Genomic DNA, 22460 nt, shown 5'->3' with positions numbered 1-22460 from the left:
GCCAAGTCAGTGCTGAAGAAAAAAGGGTACAGTGCCCCAGTCAACAGCAGGAGAGAAAGAATGATTTTTCCCAGCTGCAGCATTTGCAGCATCTCACAATGATGGGAAGTCCTGCAGAGCATGAATGCTGCAAGTCCTCCATTATGGCAAACAAAGCATAAGCTTCCTAAAGCGTCTATCTTAGAGTGAGAACAGTGCTCACTGCAGCCACATTCTCTTCATCTGAGTGTTGATTCAGCTTGTTATCATCAGGTACAATGCTGATTCTGGTATTCAACTCCAGATAGAGCAGAAAAGTAGAAAGATAGTTGAGGTAATCTCTGCTAACCCTCCTTAATGTTTGTACTACTGCATGCAGAACAGTGAGCAATGGACTGCACAAGGCACCAGCTGGACACTGGGGGTGACTAGCAGTAAAGCTTCACATTCGATTAAACTCATGTGAGTAGCTCAATTTCTCACTTAACTTTGCATTTTGGAATTTCAAAGAATAGCAGCTTACACTTGCCAAACGTACAGGGACACCTGTGAAGGAAGGATCACAGTTCCTTTCTCTTACACAGACTGCTGCTCTCCTGATGTATCAGAGAGCTGCCCTGTACTTCTTCCTCCACTCGATCTACTTTGTACACTCCCGATCCTCCTCCACCTCTGCAATGCCAGACTTTTCTAACAAAGTGGACTCCAAAACATCTTGCCAAATCAATATGAACTGACAATACAACAAATTTCAAGGCTTTCAATCCAAGCCTCAAAACAATAGCACTGTCAGGAGCCTGGACAACAACAACAGTGTTGTGCTGCCTCAGGGCAGGCTCTGCCTTCTTTCCCCAACACCAACAAAACAATTCAATGCAACACTCTCTCTCACTGACAGTGACATTTTGACTAAGTCAGTTCCAGATAAAAAGCCTTGGCTATGGGAGCTGTGAGGTCACCTTCTCTACTGGAAGTCCCTGAAATTGCGAGAGCCCTTCTTTTCTGTCCAATCAAGATAAAAAAAGGGAGAAGGGGGTGCAATCCAGTTTCATGTGACCAAACTCCATCCCAAGCCAGCCAAGATGCAGCTTTCGCAGAAGCGGGCAGATGAAAAGGAATCACGCATATTATTTCTGGAATGACTGTTTGAATTAGCTCATGCAGCAGATTGAAAATGGAGAGCGTATTTGTTTAGGGAAGATTAACTTAAATCAGTGGAAAATCTATGAAACCTCTGCAGCCATAAACCAAGGGTTTCTGATTACGCTATCTGGTGGTCCTCAAACCTGACTTCAGCTGGCTTCAGTGGGACCCCAGCAGTGTCCCTAACTTCAGCACGAGCTAAATAAGTAGTTCTTCGAGGCATGAAAAAGAAAGGTTTGTTTGGGAATATTTGACTTAACAGAAAATTCAGATCATGTTCATTTATTCCAACTCATTCACCTCTGAGCAACCTTTTGTGCACTGCATAACTCCTACCTTAATGCACCTTTACTTATGAACTTTAAAGCATTATAAAATTACACTTACTGGAGATGGAACGAAGGCTTCATGGTACTTCTTAGGATTTATTCTCAAGGGTCCCTTAAAAAAAAAAAGAGAGAAGGAGAAAGATTATGCCTGAATCTTATTAATTTTATATAATATCAGTTAAATTAGAGAGCTGTGGGTAATATATCTACTGTGAAACACGAGAGATACATCTACATTTCCATTATACATTTCAGGTCTTGACAACTTAGCATCCAAGCAATTTCAAGCCAAAAGGCAGTTTCATGATAGGCTTATGCTGATCTATTCCAGTCTGTCATCAAAGTTGTTGAATCATTAGTTCTTGCTGCTGCTGGGTGAACTGAAGATCCAAACCCCCCTGTTCTCTTCACCAATTTTCTGCTGAGCATCCACCAACTTCATATACAAAAAGTCAATAGAGACAATTTGTTTTGCTCTGTTTTTGAAAAGTAAGATGTTGGGTTTGTTTATTTTGGAGGATGGGAGAAAAAAGGAACAGTTGACTCGCTGAGCTCACACAGCAGCAAGTATGAACCTTTCAGGACTCTGGCTGCTTAGGCTGTTCCTGCAAGCAGACAGTAGCAGCAACTCTGTGATACAGAACATTTCCAAAGAAGAATCAAAAGGATTTTCCAAAAACAAATATCTAAAGTCTACAGGATTAAATTCTGTTTAAACATGTTTAAAGTCAAACTGTCTTAACTACATTTGAAACTCCATGGTCTATCTGTTTCTGCTGTGTTACCTGCCAACTCAAAGCTCAAGTCACCTGCCACAAATGCAGATTGCTCCTCCAAAGTAAACCAACCAGCTTTGCTGTTTGTGCTTAGGTTCATCCAAGAGAAAGGAAGAGCCAACGAGAGCCAACCAAGGACTAACAGGCTACACAACAGCGCCATTCCCATCCCAAAAGGGTCTTGGGAATTGTGATTCAGGCAACTGCAGTTAAAACTTACAGCTTTTGAATTCTATGGAAATACAACTAGGTATCTGCCTCCAGGCAGGCTTTGCTTTGGGTTGAATCTTTAAAACTTTCTCTACTTGCGCATTTGAAGTAACATTGGCCAATTTGTTATACAGATTCCATCTGTTTGCACTTCTGTATTAAGCAATCATAGGACCCTCTCACAGGAATTGCTTCCTTAAAAATTTACTGCAGCATATAATTTTTTTACGTATTCTGGGAAAAACTCAAGACGATAGGAAAATAAAGCTGATTACATGTGAAAGTTCTTCTGCCTTGAAGAAGAACGCGCAGATATACGAAGGTTTTCCATTGTTTTTATTTGCTTAAGTTTGGAAATAACTACTACATTTGATATTCTATATCAGGTATTGTTTGAATACCTTGCTGCCATGTCTTTTTTTGTGCCTTATGTAACCAGTATTAACGAGCACACTAGACACATGGCAGGCACTAAAACAAAGGTGACCCACTGGCAGCAACTCTGGGGATGCTTTATGCTTAGGCAAAGTGAGAGCTACCTCGCTGTCATCAGCCTCTACTAGCACTGGTACCACTGATGGAAAACTTTCAGTGGTCTTTTTTCTCTCCTTATTTCCCAGAATAAGCCATCAAAAGCGATACACTGTTCGCAAAGGAAGCTGCTAGGGAGAGAAAGGAAAAAAATGAAAAGGGATGGTTGCTCTGCTTGACCAGTTAAACAATTCCCACACCACCAGTACAAACCAGATGAGGGGATATCCTCTGTTACTCTGCAGAACCTTTTTGAATAGTTTGGGACAGCTGTCAATCAGCCAGGTGCAAATACCCAATATGCGCATGAAAAATCAGGGTTTGTGTCCATGGCCCACAAGGCGCCAGAGTGGCTACTGCACATGGATGCCCAGCTCCAGCAAACACAGAGGAGCAAAGTGTTACCATGCTTACCCTGCAGCAGATTTCTCTACATTTTAGATATACTACCTAATTACGGTCAGCATTAGAATTCTTATGTCAAATAGCATTAAAATACTTCAGGGCTTTCCTTTAAGCAAGGAACTCCCAAAAAATATCTTAGAAAGCAGATGGGCTCTATTACCTCTGCCTATGAAAATCCTATTTACAACGTTGTACATTTCACGCTGTGATATCATATCTGGAACCAGTCACTCTCCCCATCTGCAATGAACAACTGTTCTTGTATGTGTGTTAGGGGGTGAGGATCTGGCTGCAGAGTCTCATGATGTCACACCAATGTTGTATTCTTTTATAATAGCTTGCGAATAATAGCTGCTATATTTACCAGTGTTTTTATGTCAGTAGGACCTTGGTTTTGAAAGGGAAGAAAAAGGTTTGCAGGAAGGTTTCTAAAACACTTTCTGATCATTCAAGTCAGCTTCACTGAATCTTGCCAAAAAAAAGTTTCTAACCTTGTTGAGCTTCCCCAGCAAGATACAGAAAGGTCATGATTTCTCAGGTTGCTCTGCCAGATCCGGGAGAGGCAATACTCAGCATCTCAAATCTAGCAGTTTATAACAGCTATCATAACACAGACATCTAGATTATTTCGTAGGTATGAAACACCAAAAAGGGTCAGGGTTCAAGAATCTGCTTGCTACCAAGGCTACCTTTGAAGAAATAATCCATGAGAATAAGGGAAACCCCAGCATTCATGCCCACACAAGAACTGCTTTCCAAGGAAAAACACCCTTTTAACAGCAAAGCAGGCTCTGCGTCTCTGCATGCTGTGCACTCTTGCTCCACCTGACCCCAGCAGCCCTGCAGGGAGGGTCTGGGAGACACTGGAGGCGTGGAGCAGACATGAGTTCCTGGCTGGTGCTTCACAGGATGATTACGGTCCTTTGGGTCAATAGTCCTTAATACATAACCTGACCATCTGTTGTGTATAGCCAACACCAGTCGCTTACTAACTATGCAGAAGTTACTCAATTTTGTTTGCCTTCAGACCAGCCAATGTGATTCCAGCCAACCTGATATGCTTGGTGCTTGCTCATTGTAGGCAGTTTTGCAAAGGGCAAATGGGAAGTTTATGCATTCTCAAGCGCCTGAGCTCAGATCCCCTCTCCTGCAGAAGGACGCTTCCGCACATGTCATACAATTAAATGAATCCAGGAACCCCGCAGGGCACAATCCTCCATGCTGCTTTATCAAAAGCTGAGTTACATCAGACACACTGCAAAAGCCATTAGGACTAGTATTATTGACAGACATCAGCACTCATAAAGATAACGCTTTTGTGCTTCCTGGACTAGGACTGCCTCATCTTCATGGCACTGATCTTTTTTCTGAGCCATCTCCATGTCTGCCAGGGGTTTCCAGGAGGTGGGCGTTCGGAGCATTTAGTTGCATAGCTGCACTGCCAGAGTCCAGACACATCCTCAGAGTTCGTGGCATAGTCTTTTTTCCCTAGCAGATCTCTCAAGTTCTCACACAACTATATGCAGATCCTATGGTTCCAGGATGCTCCAGGGTACAGTCCCTGCTCAGAGCATTATGCTTCTGCCTAAGCACTCAGGTTTGCTCAGGACCATCAGACTCAGAGCAATAGGTTTGTTCTTTTCCACAAGCTCTGTGGAGTATTTTTGCAGGTTACCATGCCAGATCAATGCCCTGCTTTTGGGGACTAACACCATAGGTATTTGTTCACTATGTCTCTTGCCATGGTACAGAACAGTACTAAATATTTGTCCATTCACTGAAGTTGCTTCCATGATCTCACCAATCCTGGTTGAAACTGCAATGATGAATGGTCTTGATTAGATCATAAGGATGAAAGCTGAAGATGAGTGATACTGAGTTGGGATGCCCATGATCTGATACTCAGGCCTAAATGATTAATTCCAGCTTCTACAGCCTCAACCATTTTCCCAGGACACAGAATTGGATGAAAAACACCCAGATACAGCCTAAGAGAGGACATATGACTCTTCCACTTACACCACACATGACCTGAAGCAGACACTACGAACTTGCAAGACTCAGGGATTCTTTTGCCAGTGAGCATGCAATCACAGGTCCCTGGGGACTCAGCATTTCAACAGGATTCTCAGGTAGTAGTCATAGACTGATGTGCCTCATCTGCAGCTGCCCTCGATCTCATAGGCAATCTATGCATGCTGCACTTGATGCTATCAGGCTGTTACCAAAATTGGGTGACAAAACCACTCCTGAATGTGAGGTGGTTAAACTTTAGTTGCTCCCATATGTCATGGCAGCCATGGGGGGAAGCTACAGTTTGAGGCTCCCACTTCTTCTCTCACCATTTGCTTTCCATTTTGTTCATCTATGACAGTCTTTACAAAGGCACTGGCCTAAGGTCTGGGTAACCCAGTAGACCACTCTGATCATCAGCAGGGGTATGCTGCATAGCCATTTTTCTGAAAGCTAAGAGCTCATCAGATTCCTTTGCTGTGAAGGTGGTGAGGCACTGAAATAGGTTGCCCAGAGAGGTTGTGGATGCCCTGTACCTGGAAGTGTTCGAGGCCAGGCTGGATGAGGCTTAGAGAAGCCTGGTCAAGTGGAAGGTGTCCCTGCCCTTGGCAAGGGGATTGGAACTAGATGATCTGTAAGGTCCCTTTCAACCCAAGACATTCTCCAATTCTGTGATGGGTCTTTACAGTGGAATCATAGAATCATGTATTTGGAATCCTCACCATATCTCCAGAAATGATGCCATTATACTATTATAAATAATTACTATAGGATTATAACAAGAAATCAGACAAAAAATTTACATGATGCCATTCACAACTGCAATGTATTGACAAAAATATTGACAAAAGTAAGCATCACAACCTCACTAGCATTGCAACACTAATTAAGTGACAATGCACCAACATGTGTTGGGTAAGCAATGCCTCAGCATGAGTCTACCATGCACTCATTGACAGCTTCCTGCCTTTTTTCCCCAGCCAGCCTGGTCTTACTGGGATGCCAGACATACCCTGAAGAACATTATACCATATTGAGGACTGTACTGCAACAGTGGTTCTAGGATGCTACCCCTCTTCTACTCCTCAGTGAAACTCAGCTCCACCTGCCTTCATGCAAAACCCCTTCTGAAATCCAGCGACCCACACACATGGCTCACATTTTGATAGATATTCAGAGAAGAATTACTGCCTCACTATGGCTGCAGTTTTTCTGCTCCAAATAAAAACACAAAGTCTGATCTTTAGAATCTGTAAAATGAGAACATGCTTATTGCCAGCTGTTCAAGACAAATAACCATATACATATATGCAAACAATTTTCTGTATCTTGATGGGCTCTTCAGTTCCATTTACTATCGTGCCTTACTTCAGTAAGCCATACACAGTCATCAGTGGCTGGGTCAGCCCTGTGACCTTAGAGTAGTACAAAAGAAAATTATGGAAGCAAATCAAGGTTTCAGTACCACTGCCTGGCCATTTGATACTAACTGAAGCAGCTACATCATAACTTATAACAAGTTACTGTAATACCCTGATAGGCACAGCCCCATGAGGTTCCAGGGACCACAGCACTACCTGCACTATCACTCTCCCTTTCTTTTTTTTTTTTTTGGTGGAAGGGAGACTTCTGGGAAGAGTTTAGATTGAAAAAAAAAAAAAAAGATCTGAAAGCAGAGGTGTCTACACCTCCTTGCTGCAGACTAATGAACATGTTTGTGAGGAATTTCTGCAAGAAGTATCTTGCTAAGGGCATTCGTTCATTTTTACTTACACTGACAGAGACAGAGGTTGCCAGCACCTGCTGTGGTTTTGAGCATCATTTGTAAAAGCAAGTGCCTCCACAATAATGACTGCCATGGTTAGCAGACCATCCAACCAGAACTCTGCAATTCATCCGGAGTGTGCATCAGGAATTTTACAGAACATGCAATCAAATAGAAAAAACTATTCTTCATCTGATCATAGAAGACTTCATTCCACTTCTAGAACCTTCTGAGAAAGGAAATAAATCTTCCTCTAGCTTCTACAAGTGGTACATTAAATCTCTGTCATGTGACCAATTGACATTGATTTCCAACAATTGCCTATGATTGCCACAGACATCACAAGAGTACAGACATTGAAGTTCTAGGCACCTGAATGAGCTCTCCCCTTTTCAGTCCTGCTGAAACATCTTCTTTTGACATGTAGGCTTCAAATACACTCTTCCTCCTCCCTCGATTTGGTTTATTTAGATTCTTTCTATCACCTGATGTTGGGACAGCAGCATAGGATCCTCCTGCAAACACAAATTCACAAGTGTTATCTTTCCCACCAAACTTGTCCACGTATCTTAACTGCAGCTTTGTCTTCACCATGGAACTTCAGAGAACATCTTGCCGAGAAATATTGGCGCCCGACTTGGGAGCACCAAAAAGCTTGGAATAATCATATTTTACAAAGAATCAAGTCTTTTACAGCTCATTTTAGAGTTAAGAGCATTCATCCCAGCCCATCTTTTAGTAATGCTGAGCACATGCTTCAAGGCAGCTTATTCCTGAAGCCTGTATGCACTCTGCTGCACTCTGCTTTAATACCTCTGGGAGTTCCCAGTTGTCCAGGATTTACTCTGCTGCCTGAAGTGTTCATTGTTTCTGTCTGCGATTCAGAGAGTTGCCTCTTCCTATCAAAGCTCTGGGGAGTTCTTGCAGATTCAGAGTTGTTTCTGGTCCTTGCAAACCCTCTCTTTTCTGCACCTGAAATCAAACAGAGGTTTAGAATAATGTGAGGGAAGAGGAAGCCCATTACCAGCTTATGGTCCTGATGAAAATCATGGTCTGCTGTACTTCAGTACAAGTCACAACTGCGAGTCAAGCTCTTTATCCAACAGAAAAGATGTCTTCATTAGTTCATTTGTAATCTATTGGCTCTTTGAGCCTCTTAATCCACCACTAACTTATTTTAGCATAAATAAAACTCTGGAAATTACGATACTAAAAATTGGATATAACTCTTCCAAAACCCTGGGAAATTCATTAGAGCATATAAAATGTGAAATTGTTAAACTGTTTCCAAAGCCTCCACCCCATTAAGCCCCCAAGTAGTGAGAAAATATAACTTCCCTACAACTTAATCAAGTGGTTCAGGAATCAAGGAGGAAAAAAAAAAAAAAAAAAAAGACTTCTTGACAACCCACTCTGGAATAATTAACTTCCAAGCTACCAGAGGCAGAGTATGATACACAACTCCACCACAAAGAAATGCCAAGGCTCCAAATATCCAGCCTGCTCAGAATAGGCCATGATCATATGAAAATATTCTGTAAAGACTCACCCCTTCCTTCCCTGCCATCACCTCAGCCCCTTCCCTACAGCCAGGCAAGTAAGCAGCAGCTTCCAAAGCGTATGCCAACGCTGTTCCACGGATCAGCACATTGGAATGTAACCCAGCGCCGCGCAGCTGCCCTCTTGGCTCTCCACCTGGAGACTGAACATGTCATCACAGCTTTGCCTTCCAGCCCCTCCTGGCTATGCTCCCTGGGTACAAGCTTGTACCTGCAAGTCACAAAAACTCTGCAATGCCAACTTACTTGTTATGGGGCCATCCAAGTTACAAGGCAAATTTTTTATGTATGGTATCGTTCACACACAAAATTGCAGTTTGCTTCACAGAATTAAACTGAAGTGGCAAGAAAAAAAGAAATTGTTTAAAGAGCTATAGTTAAGCAGAGAACTTTAAAAATATGGTACAATAAGACAAAACTGCTACTTTGCCCAGACAGACAACAAAAGCTACTTCCATATATAGTAACAGGCAAATCAGCAGAGAGAGGAAGGGAAGGAGGGAGGGAGGGAAAGAGGGATCTTCCTAAACCAGGAGTGAAGACACTAAGACAGGTCAAGAGACAACTCAAGGTGCCAGCTCAACCCATCCAGGAACAGATTAAATGCCACAGCAGAGTCTCCAAACAGGACACTGAAATGAAGAGGGAGCCTCTGTGTTCAGTGACGATAAGGATAAGGGCAACATAGTTTGGCCTCTTTCTACATAATCAAGCTTTTCACACTCTGCACATGCTTTCAGATGGGAAGCTGTCCAAGGGAGGTTGCAGCTCTAATACAGCAAGAGCGCAGCCACAAATTTAGGTTTCAAGCGATGCAAATGAGGCAATACTACCTGTATGGACTGCACGATGAGAGAGAACTAAAATTAGCTGATATGCAAATGCCCTAAGGGTCAAGAGATCAAGTTTAAAAACAAGACACTGAAAGTAAAAGTATGGACTAGAGAGATCTGAGCAAAGAACTTCTGGATTGGCAATGTGGTTTGCTTGGGTAGGGTTTTCAGAGACAGATTGGGGAAGGAATCTGACTTAAATTGCAACAGGCAAGATCTTAGGAACACTATTAAAAAAGCAAAGCACTAGGCTGATTTTCAGAGAGGTCACACAGTCTGCTGCTTCATTGGAGGTTCTTAAAAACAGGTGAGACAGATGTCTGCCAGAGTTGGTCTAAAAAGAACATTTTTTTCCTTGCGATAGTGAAATGGGTTACACAAGCTCAGAAGGTCCTCTAAAGCCCCATTTCTATGCAAGTCACAGAAAATCATACTTTGAATTAAAGAACTTGGAATAAAAAGGAGGCTAAATCTTAATGTGTAATTAAGAAGAAGCTGAAAAAAAGAAAGCAGAAAACTAAAATGCAGAGGAAAAAAAAGGGTGCGGTGAGTTGGAAACGAGTTGAGAGCCAGAATTAGCACTCAAAAGAAGAGCTGCCCCAACGCTTGCCATGGCCATCAGTTCAGAAAATTTGGGGTCCCTACTGCCAAAAATAATGCACAGCAACAGCAAAGGGTGGAGAAGCACCTTCTGATGCTGAAAGGACATGCAGAGAGGCACTTGCACGCTTCCAACACTTAAGCCTTTGGCTTGCTCTCCAGTGGGATTTTTCATCTGCTCAGCCTCAGATGCAAACGCAAAGTAAAAAAATTCACTGAAATGAACAAACTCTCTATTGACGTTGCTGTCTTGCAACCCAGTTTGCACATAACCACTTTTAACAAGTATTTGACCCCCTTGGCTGTGACATTTATGGCTGAACAAAACCACCCCTGCCATAAAGCCACAGACAACTGTCACAATTAGCACTTAACTAGAACACATCAAATGCTACATGACTATTTTCATGTATTTCTTTTAAAAGAAAGCAAGCTAGCTACAGGTGGCTACCTGTTTCAGCTAGATTCAGTATTTTCTTCTGTAATGCATCTCTCCCCTACAACTTGAAGCTAGAAATATTTCTCATGGTGGGCTTACCTGCTATCCTGCTGCCCAGCATTGATATTCTGATGGACAAACAGACACCATTCCATGAAGTAAAGTGTAACTGGGCACAGGATATATTGAGACTATCTGAAATAACTCCTATCACAGACTCAGTTAAACTCTATTCCAGCACAAGGTGTGTCAGAAGTCTTTATTTTTTTCTGTGGTATTGTAAAATATAACAAAATCTTGTAGGGCAAGATGTCACACAAAGTAGTAACATATTTTACATATTAACTAATCAATAAGTAAATAAATTAATAAGTGAAAAAAGAAAAATCACTTCAGCAGAAGGGACACTAAACTGAAATGCCTGAGAGCTAAGGTTGGTTTATACATCCTCACCGAAGGCTTGAAGCAACCACAATGTACCAAGCATGTCTGCATGCGCAGAATCACTCAAGCTTGGACACAGAGCAATTGCAATGCAAGACCAAAGTATTCACAGCACACAGCGAATGCAAAGTGTGGGTATGCTCAGCTGGCTGCACAGAGGGTGTAGAGCTGCACTCCACAGATGCAGCCACAGCTTGCCTGGGGTGTCCTAAGTGTTCTGCCGTTTCCAATGGGAAATAACACAGGAGTAACAACCTGAGGAAATGATTGTTCATTACTTGAAGCCCTCCGGAGGGAGACTTGGGTTGAAACAACCCCAAGACCTGTATCAGGCAAGGAGGCTTCACACAAAGGTGACAGAAGGACACCTAAACTGGACCAGCAATTCCACATACAGAGCAAGGAATTCATTCAAACTGGCCATGTGGAAACACTTGTGGGAAACAGGAACACAGGACTCCCATCTCCACAGCTAGAGAGACAGGGGGAAAAAAAGTGAGCAGCATTCATGGTCCACAGTCAGCAACTCAGTGTTATTCCCCAAGTGGGCACCAGGAAATGGGGCAGAAAGTATGCAGCTGGGTGCTGGCCCCAACCCAGGAGCCCAGTGTGGGTGTGCTGGCAGCAGCAGCTGGTTGAGCCCTGCTGGAAGAACAGCACTGGAGCTACATTTAGAATCCAAACCATCACACTTCATCTCTGTCATGACGACGACGACATCACAGAACGGCACGTTGTGGTCTTTAAACCTAAGCACCGATTAATCTTTCCTTATTTTTCAGAAAAACAAAATGCAGGCAGGCAGATTCCCAGAAAAATTGATCTGGCTTACAGTAAGAGAGGAGGCTAGATGTTTTAAATCAGCTTACTCTGACATAATTTATACAATATCACTCTACAGTTTAGGTTTTAAAACGTACTGCATTTAATTAAATTTACATCTATTAGTCAGTTGATCAACTAGATGGTCAACTAAATCAACTAAAATGTTCAGCTAAACACAAAGTCTTGAAAGGCCAGAAAGTCATGAAGGCCAGAAAGTCTTTAATTTTATATTCAAATTTGCATACTGCTTTACACAGGAAAAGATCCTCAATTTTACTTACCAAAAATAAAACATTTCCAACTGCCGTCTAACACCTGACAAGCGATTTGATTACTACCAGCACAGAAGAAGAGTGCTCCTCACTGAGTTTTTGTAAGTACATCCATAACTTCTTGGATATCTCCCATCCAGGACCCAGCAAGAACTAGTTTTACTTGAGCAATCTAAGTGAATTGCAAGATATGGACATCTTAGAAACATAGAATCATTCAGGTTGGAAAAGAACTTTAAGCTCATCGAGTCCAACCGTAACCCAAATACCACAACCACTAAACTACATCCTGAAGCACCACATCTACACACTTCCAGAACACCTCCAGGGATGGCAACTCCATCATCTTGATATAGCTTTCCCCTTTCCAGTCAAAGGGCATCTACCTTGTCCCTAGGCATTTTAACCTTCAGCTGAACTTCCAGCTTTGTTACCATCTATGTTACTTGTCTTTAACCCAGCATCATGAGCTGGACAGGACTGTGAGAGCCTCACAGTTGTGCTGGTGACATCTCTACAGGTTTAGGACTCTCACTCCACTGAGTGTTATCTCAACACACGATGGTTCCTTTTACATTTGAAAAAAAGGAATTATGTTGAAAGCATTGGGTGGAACATTGTTCCAAACTTTTCCAACATAAAATACTTCCATCTACTGCTTACCTTTATCAGCCCATGACTGGGCATCAACACCTCCACTAACTCTGCTATTGGCAAGAGGATTTTCCATTGCTTTCCAGCATTAGATCATCATCTACATATGCAGAGGAATCTTTAAAATGCCCTCACTCTGCAGTCAGCATGAGAAGAAACAGAAGCATATGGCCAGAACTGATAACATGCAATAGAACAATCTGCTATCAGATAACAAGACACTCTCAACACACTATTACTAAATAGTTCTACGTGTCCATGTTTCTACAATATTTCACATCATTGCTGATACACTTCAATGACTTAAACCAATTTCCTTCAAAACGTTCCGAGAGGTTCCCTGACATTTAGCTCTTCAAATCAATCCAGCTATGCACTTAGTAAAACACTGTAAGGATACATCTAAGAGCCAGAAGGCAAGGCAGCTACCAAATGAAGGGTCACGCAATACTGTCCTACCTCCAAAAGCAGCAATTAACCTACTAAAGGCAATGAGAACTACTCTGAAATCAACCTCTGCTTAGTTCTACCCTCCCATTCAAGTCAGACTAGGTTAGGCATGGTAAGAAAGCTAAATGAAAGAATGTTCCTGCGCATCCTTACTCAAGACTTAATGAATTAGTCCAACTATGTGGCAGTCCAAGGCATCACATCACAGATCCACAAGTTCACATTAGCTCTTGGCTCCTGGCAGAGTTCGCAAAGCAAACTTTAGAAACCATCAAATTTGTTCTTTTAGCAAATGAATACTCTCCACAACCTGCCAGGAAGTCCTATCTGCAATTTTATGAGCCACCATGGATGCTGATGTGTAACAGGGTGTGTTAATAGCTTCAATACAAAAGCTCAGCTGATGGAAACTCTGCCTTGTTTAGGAAAGACATCTGGAACTCAAAAAAAAAAAAAATCCTAAATCCTACATAGCCCTTGAACTTTTGTGAATCTAACTCTGCCAGATTTGATGAGCTGGGAGGCCATAGCTCCTGGCTAGTAGCTCTGGACAGGCACAGACCCAGTGTTGACACTGTTGTACCAGGTAACTATTCGTTTCATTCTCCGAAGTCAAACAAACTCTACTAGCAAAAGCAAGCTTTGCCAGTACAAACTGCATTAACATCAGGGTGGTTTTGCAAGGATCCCCATGTCTTCCCCTTTTATATGCTTAAACAGGCAATTTAAATGCTATTTGATATTTTCTGCTGCTCAAAGAAACCTCTAAAATAACTCCTTCTCAAATGTTAAATGCTAAAAAAAAAAGTTTGTTAGATTGCTTTTAATTTCTAATGCACCAGTGACATCCAGCACAGGCCATTGTTATGTAAGTGACTAACTCAAAAACTCCCAACACTTCAATGACTACTACAATATCCAGCATCAAATTACCACACACAGGTAAAACCAACAGGCAAAAACAACAAACACCACTGAAGTGATCTCAAATGTGAGTTATGTCAACAAAAGCATTGGTCATAGACAGGCCAGGAGTAACCAGCTATCTATGTTTTGCAAAATATTTTGTGGATTTAAGAGATTAAATGTCCCACTAACGGTTAACAGCCAAATACTTTTTTGTTCTAATCTTGTTTGAAAAGGAAAAACACAAAGACAGCTCTTGGTATAGCTGCTCAGGGAAAGAGTTCTATACCAGGAAAAGTCACTCCTTGGGAGATATCTCAAGTGAAACTCTGTGCCCCAGTAACACAAACAGGACCAAAACCCATCCACCACACTCCTCGTGAGCTCAGCTCCGCTCCAGCCTGTGCTAGGAACAGCCGGGCTTCAGCACTGCTCTCAACAGGAATTAAATGACTTCAGAGTTCCTTGATAGCCTTGGAACAGAACTACCTCAGTACATTTTATAGTATCTCAAAATAAAGAGGTTAAATAAAGTAGATGGATCGAGATTAAAGACAAAGCAATAGAGAGAAATGAGGATGTCATGGGAAAGAATTCATTAGAGATGTAGGAGTGGAAAGGCAAGACTTTTGAGATACGTTATCAGCGCAGTGAGATTTCATTGCAGCAAAGAGACTTCCAAGAGATAAAACTCTGGTAAGCAGTATTTCAGATGCTCAATCTGGGGTCTAAGAGAAAATCTGAAAGCACATTCTCCTTAACACAGGCAAATTTAAAAACCCCCAAATTTAAAAATCCTTCTCTGATGAAACAAACTCAAAGAATCATAGCTGGAGGTTCTGCAGCACACTCCTGTGCTTAGTACAAGCCTGAACATAGAGCTAAAGGGAATTCCTGCAACAGTTTTGAGTCCTCCTCAAAAATAATCAGGAGCTTGAATGATTTGAAATAATCTTAATTATTGATATGTACAGGAAACTTCTGGGGAAGGGAATACCTTGTGTGTCGGTGTGAGCTGAAATTCCCCCCCCCACCAACAATAACCAGGCTAGCTCAGTCTGGAAGCAAATGAAAAGCTGTATTTACAAGCAGAGTCTAAAATCTACAATGAAATGCAATGAATATGTACAAATATACAAAATTCACAACATTCACAAATATATACAATCAACAGAAAAAGCACAATCGATCTCCCTTTGCTTCCCCCCAAGGGGACCCTCCCAAAGGGGCCTCTCTCTCCCAGGAGCTTCCCCCCCAGACCCTCCTGGACAGAGAAGCAGAGTTAGTTAAGCAGAAAGTTGTTAACTTAGCTGCCAAGGTCAGTGTGTTAACTTCAGCCAGAAGAGAAGAAGAAACAGCAGCCAGACAGCCCAGCAACTGCCCCCACTGCCAAACACAGAATGTGCAGAATGCCTACTTTGTTTTGGGTAATAGTTCTTAAACATTTCTATCTATCCAATGGAAGTGTTTAGAACAATCGTTATTTTGCTTTCTTACACCCAATAGTGACTTATTTACATTCTTTCACTTTCTCTGTTCTGAACTTTGCAAGGAAAAATTAAAAAGACAGTTTCAAACCATCACAGTCCACCCCTTCTAAACAATTCCATTGGCTGGTACTACCATTTATCTAATCTAAAATAATATCTACAACAATAAGTGAATAAAGACCATAGTCCATTCCGGCTATCTCAGATGTAGATGATTCAAAAGAGTCAAATCACAGGAAAAACAGCAAACAGCTTGTTTCCTCGCAGATGGAGCGAAGGAAGGAACAGGGACTCTCAGGTGACTCAGGGCTCTCAGGGTTCATGCACCGTAGATCTCATGGACTCTCCTCTTGGGCGCGATGCTGTATCTGCGCAACACTCTGAATTTAACCTCTCTCAGCCAAAGTTAGATTTCTTTGTGGAATACACTGAATTTCACCATTTTCTTGCATCACCCAATAGGTGTGACCAGGACCTTCAGCAGAAACCACCCCTCGGACAGGTTTGGCCTCTCCTGAAGGAGAAAATACCCAAACAGTTTTGCCTAACAGATTCTTTTCTCTGATAACAGGAACTCTATCACCTTCTTCCTTCTTCCTTTTGCAACAAATCTGACTGGGCAGGTCCAGCTTGATTCACTGAACCTCTACTATTCACCAGCCAGGTTGCTTGTGCTAAATGTTTCTCCCAGTTTTTCAAAGATCCACCCCCCATGGCTTTGAGAGTGGTTTTCAGCAAACCGTTGTAGCGTTCGATCTTCCCTGCAGCTGGTGCATAGTAGGGAATGTGGAATATCCACTCGATGCCGTGCTCTTTGGCCCAGTTTTTTACAAGATTGTTCTTGAAATGAGTTCCATTGTCCGACTCAATCCTCTCTGGAGTTCCATGTCTCCACAGGATTTGTCTCTCCAGGCCAAGAATGGTGTTACGTGCAGTTGCATGAGGAACTGGATAAGTTTCCAGCCATCCAGTGCTTGCCTCTACCATAGTCAGCACATACTGCTTACCAGATGGAGAACGAGGTAGAGTGATGTAGTCAATCTGCCAGGCTTCACCATACTTGTACTTGGACCATCGGTCACCGTACCACAAGGGCTTGATCCGCTTTGCCTGCTTAATAGCAGCACAAATGTCACAGTCATGGATGACTTGTGTGATAGCATCCATGGAAATGTCAATGGATCTGTCACGAGCCCATCGGTAGGTTGCATCTCTGCCTTGATGTCCTGACGAGTCATGGGCCCACCGAGCTAAGAACAGCTCACCTCGGTGTTTCCAGTCAAGATCAGGATCAGGATCAGAGTTTGTGTCCACCTGGGAAACTCTTGCAGCTAGATCTGCCTAATGGTTGTGTTGTTCCTCAGTAGCTTTGCTCTTAGGAATGTGAGCATCGATGTGTCTCACTTTCACTGGGATTCTCTCAATGCGAGCAGCAATGTCTTGCCACAGATCTGCAGCCCAGATTGGCTTTCCTTTCCTCTGCCAGCCATTCTTCTTCCAGTCTTTCAGCCAACCCCACAAGGCATTGGCTACCATCCATGAGTCGGTGTAGAGATAAAGCTTTGGCCATCTCTCACGTTCAGCTATGTTAAGAGCTAGCTGGACAGCTTTTACCTCTGCAAATTGACTGGATTCTCCTTCTCCATCTCTCGCTTCTGCAACTCTGCGCGTTGGACTCCACACTGCAGATTTCCATCTCCGCTTGTTCCCAACAAGACGACAGGAACCGTCTGTGAACAAAGCATATCTCTTTTCATCATCAGACAGATCACTGTAAGGAGGAGCTTCCTCAGCACGAGCTACTCTCTCCTCTGGAGGTTTAGCACAGCTTATGCCTTCTGGCCAGTTTGTGATCACCTCCACCAAACCAGGCCTTTCGAGATTTCCCATTCGAGCTCGCTGTGTTAGCAGAGCCATCCACTTAGACCAGGTAGCATCTGTTGCATGATGTGGTGAAGAACCTTTGCCTTTGAACATCCAATTCAGAACTGGCAATCTAGGAGCTAGAAGAAGTTGTGACTCAGTTCCAATCACTTCAGAAGCAGCTTTCACTCCTTCATAAGCAGCTAAAATCTCTTTCTCTGTTGGAGTGTAGTTTGCCTCTGAGCCTCTGTAGCCACGACCCCAGAAACCAAGAGGACGTCCTCGTGTCTCCCCTGGAGCTCTTTGCCATAAGCACCAGGTTGGACCATTGTCACTCGCGGCCGTGTACAGAATGTTCTTAATGTCTGGACCGGTTCGGACAGGTCCCAGACCCATCGCTTGGACTACCTCTCGCTTGATCTGGTCAAAGGCTGCTTGTTGCTCAGGACCCCATTGGAAACTGTTTCTCTTTCGAGTCACATCATACAGAGGTTTCACAATCTGACTGTATCCAGGAATGTGCAGTCTCCAAAATCCCACTATGCCTAAGAAACGCAGAGTTTCTTTCTTGTTGATGGGATTTGCCATGGTGGAGACTCTGTTTATCACATCCATTGGGATGTGACGGCGACCATCTTGCCACCGCACTCCCAGAAACTGGATTTCTCTGGCAGGTCCTTTCACCTTGTCTCGCTTGATAGCGAAACCAGCTTGCAAGAGAATGTCAAGGATTTTGTTACCTTTCTCGAAGACTTCTTCAGCAGTCTCACCCCAGACGATGATGTCATCGATGAACTGAATGTGTTCTGGAGCTCCACCTTTCTCCAAAGCATCATGGATCACTGCATGGCAGATGGTTGAACTGTGAATCCACCCCTGGGGCAAACGATTGAATGTGTACTGAATGCCTCTCCAGGTGAAAGCAAACTGAGGCCTGCATTCCTCTGCTATGGGAATAGAGAAGAAAGCATTAGCAATGTCTATGGTAGCATACCATTTGGCCTGCTTGGATTCCAGCTCATATTGGAGTTCCATCATGTCTGGTACAGCTGCACTCATGGGTGGAGTTACTTCATTCAAGGCACGGAAATCAACTGTCAGACGCCACTCTCCATTCTGCTTTCTCACAGGCCAGATTGGACTGTTGAAAGGTGAATGAGTTTTGCTGATGACCTTCTGACTCTCCAACTGACGAATCAAGTTTTGAATGGGCACCAAAGAGTCACGGTTGGTTCTGTATTGTCTGTGATGCACAGTTTGAGAAGCAACCGGCAGCTTTACATCCTCTATCTCATGTTGTCCCACAACTGCAGATTCATCTGAAAGCTCAGGTCTAATGGACAACTTCAATTTTCCTCCATCAATTTCTACAGTTGCTATTCCAAAAGCCCATTTGTAACCCTTAGGGTCTTTAAAACGCCCTTCTCTCAGAAAGTCAATTCCCAAAATACAAGGTGCATTAGGACCTGTTACAATAGTATGTTTCTTCCACTGCTTCCCAGTTAAACTTATATCAACCTCTATCTTAAACAACTCTTGAGATCCACCAGTGACTCCCTGAATAGTTATAGATTCTCCCCCTTGATAATTTGATGGTATTATGGTGCACTGAGCTCCTGTGTCAACCAAGGCCCTGTACTTCTGAAATTTTGAAGTGCCAGGCCACTGGATGTACACATCCCAATAGATTCTGTTATCTCCATTATCCCTTACCTCCCCCTGGCGGAAGGCAGGGCACCCCTAATGGTGGGGATTACCTCCACATGTACAGCTGGCACAATGTCCAGCACCAGAATTAGGATCACTGTTGGAGCTATCAGAGTTGTTCTGGGAAACTGAGGAAGCGACAGCTACCCTCCTGGTATTGCTACCTCGGGATCTGCCCCTCTGCAGCTCCCGTAACCTCTTGAAAAGATCAGAAGTTGGTTGACCATCCCATCTGTTCATGTTCTCACCAAACTGATCACGCAGAGTTATCCAGATACTGCCACGTGATTGCCTCTGCTGTCTGTTTTGGTTTGACCTATTCTGGAATGGCCTTCTTGGAGCACGTCTGTTCCTAACAGCTGAAACTTGTATCCATCTGGAGGAAGAGGAATCAGAATCATCCCCCTTCATCAACTTGGATATGGAGGTTTTAAGTTCCTCCTTCAGCTCTTTCATGCAATTCTCCATCTTTCCAGACAGAGTTTCAATGGCTGAAACCAAAGAAGTACGTGCAAGACTATCCTCCAATTGCCTCATTTGGTCAGTGAAATGGCCAACAGTGGGAGGCACTCCACCATAATTTCTTGCCACAATCCTGCTTGCCAGAATAGTAGCATAATTAGGAGGAGCAAGCTTAATGAGCTTTTTGGCAAGGCCTGTTCCAACAGGAATTTCATCAGGATTCAGAGTCTTATGATCTCCATACATTACTTCTCTCACAGCAAACTCTCTCAGACGCTTGATTCCCTCAGCTATTGTGGTCCAAGGCTTAGGGTTCCATGGTAAATCATCTCTGCTGGGGTACCTCAGCGAGACTGCCAGTAGGAGGCGTGCCCACAGAGAAACTTTACCAATGCACTTGCCTAGGTGCCTGTCTATGCCTGTATCCTTTGAGAGCATCCCCAACTGAGAGGCCGACTTGTCGCCTACCACCAATGCTGGGGCTCCCATATCAAAACACCTGGCTAGCCAAGACAGGACTGGCTCATTATCTCCTCTGATGTAATCCTTCCTCACATGTCTAATTTCCTGTCTGGGTGCATTAGCTGACTGTATGTCATCCTCATCATCATCATCATCATCATCCTGAGGTCGCTGTCCCCATAATCCTATTTTAATCCTCCGTTGAATTTCTTTGAGTTCAGAGGCACTACCAGCAGTTGCTAATCTACTAGGGTCTACATCCTGACCTACATCTCCATCATCCATGTGGGGTCTCAAGAGGTCTACCAGAGTTTTAAGGCTAACCCTCTCTTCCTCATCAGAAGGATCTTTCTTAACAGAGGGATCCTGAGTAGAAGGACCCTCATCTCCATCTGCACCATCTCCTGCAGCATCTGCATCTCCTTTACGCTTTCTGGTTACAGTGGCCACCAAATTTACTGGCTTGGTTTTCACATTCACAGCAGAGTTGGAAGAGCAAGTAGCCTTATGTCTTTCTTGACACAGTGCTATCAGTAGCCATATGATTATTCCAAGAAGCAACAAAATTAAGATTAAGGCTAGCACAAGATATCTAGGGTACCACTGGTTCCAAGGACCCTCTGTAGTTGTAAGAGGAGTAACAAACTCATATGTGTCTGCTAGCACATCCATAGTTGAGTTACCATAGCTTCTTAGCCCAATAAGACCACAACAGAATTCACCAACATTCAGTAACTTGTTCTTAACCCAAAGAAATGACTTATATGCCACATATCTCACAATCTTGTCTATCATGCAGGAAACAGCCCATCTGTAAACAATCACACCGATAATAGATGAAATAAAATTACTCAAAATCCAAAACAGCTTCATTTTGCTTCCTAATCTGAGCAGAAATAAATCACAAGCAATCGAGCCCCGAGTTGGAGCGCCAAAAATAAAAAGTGTGTCGGTGTGAGCTGAAATTCCCCCCCCACCAACAATAACCAGGCTAGCTCAGTCTGGAAGCAAATGAAAAGCTGTATTTACAAGCAGAGTCTAAAATCTACAATGAAATGCAATGAATATGTACAAATATACAAAATTCACAACATTCACAAATATATACAATCAACAGAAAAAGCACAACCGATCTCCCTTTGCTTCCCCCCAAGGGGACCCTCCCAAAGGGGCCTCTCTCTCCCAGGAGCTTCCCCCCCAGACCCCCCTGGACAGAGAAGCAGAGTTAGTTAAGCAGAAAGTTGTTAACTTAGCTGCCAAGGTCAGTGTGTTAACTTCAGCCAGAAGAGAAGAAGAAACAGCAGCCAGACAGCCCAGCAACTGCCCCCACTGCCGAACACAGAATGTGCAGAATGCCTACTTTGTTTTGGGTAATAGTTCTTAAACATTTCTATCTATCCAATGGAAGTGTTTAGAACAATCGTTATTTTGCTTTCTTACACCCAATAGTGACTTATTTACATTCTTTCACTTTCTCTGTTCTGAACTTTGCAAGGAAAAATTAAAAAGACAGTTTCAAACCATCACACCTTGGAAGTGGAAAAGGGTGGCAATATGACAGCACTGTAGGGATTTAGGCAGATGGCAGATTGCGTAATTAAGTTTAAAGTTAATTAAACAGCCATTCAAAGAAGAGAAACAATGCAGACCTACATTTACATGCATGGACTCAGCCAAAATGTAAATTCTATGCAAATACCCCAAACTGAGAGGATCTGTATTAAAATCCAGCTGCCAGAAGTAGCTCCCATGTCCGCCAGTCTCCCCTAACTGACCCATTAGGATGGGCCACCAGTGTCCAGCCACAGCATAAATCTGAGCTGTGACCTTCCACCATCAAGACAAATTAAAATGAAAAGACAGTGCTCACAGTTGAAGGCCCCTCTACACAGCTCTTAAATCTGATATCAGGAGTGATTCAAAGTAACCAGTCGCTCTAGCAACAGCCCAACTGGTTACCAGCAACTCTAAAACACAACACAGCTCCGCCTGTTCCAGCCAGTACCTTCTCCACCAGCGTGACTCTGTTCATGCACCAGGACAGACCAGTCCTGCTGTGAGCCATCCACATACCAATGAACAAATCTGGAGAACTCTCTCACCCTACCTCTTTGGAGAAGGTGATCATTTAAACATTTTTGGCATAAAGCCTGCCAAAACCTGCACAGAAGAGTTGAATGTAGAAAAAATGCACACGGGGCACATGGGCTGCCCAGGAGGGTGGTTGAGTTGCCTGGATATGTTTAAAGGTCATTTGGATGTGGTGTTTGGGGATATGGTTTAGTGGTGAACCTTGTAGAGTAGGGTTATCAGTTGGAGTTGGTGATTTTGAGGGTCTTTTCC

At 43.2% G+C, this 22460-nt stretch overlaps 1 protein-coding gene across 1 annotated transcript in view; it reads right to left on the bottom strand.

The window, feature by feature from the left end:
* The window catches only part of DIS3L2 (DIS3 like 3'-5' exoribonuclease 2), a 199835-nt gene that overhangs the window by 166244 nt on the left and 11131 nt on the right, over positions 1-22460 (bottom strand). Inside the window, exons 3-5 of the mRNA XM_054385907.1 lie at positions 7965-8123; positions 7524-7666; positions 1510-1563 (exon numbers count right to left, since the gene is read on the bottom strand). Coding sequence (XP_054241882.1) covers positions 1510-1563; positions 7524-7666; positions 7965-8123 — 356 coding nt within the window. The remainder of the gene's footprint in view (positions 1-1509; positions 1564-7523; positions 7667-7964; positions 8124-22460) is intronic.

Source organism: Indicator indicator, chromosome 13 (assembly GCF_027791375.1).
Source record: "Indicator indicator isolate 239-I01 chromosome 13, UM_Iind_1.1, whole genome shotgun sequence".
NCBI classification, from domain to species: Eukaryota; Metazoa; Chordata; class Aves; order Piciformes; family Indicatoridae; genus Indicator; species Indicator indicator.
The sequence above is the reverse complement of the archived record's forward strand: the minus strand, read 5'-3'. Positions and strand labels throughout refer to the sequence as shown.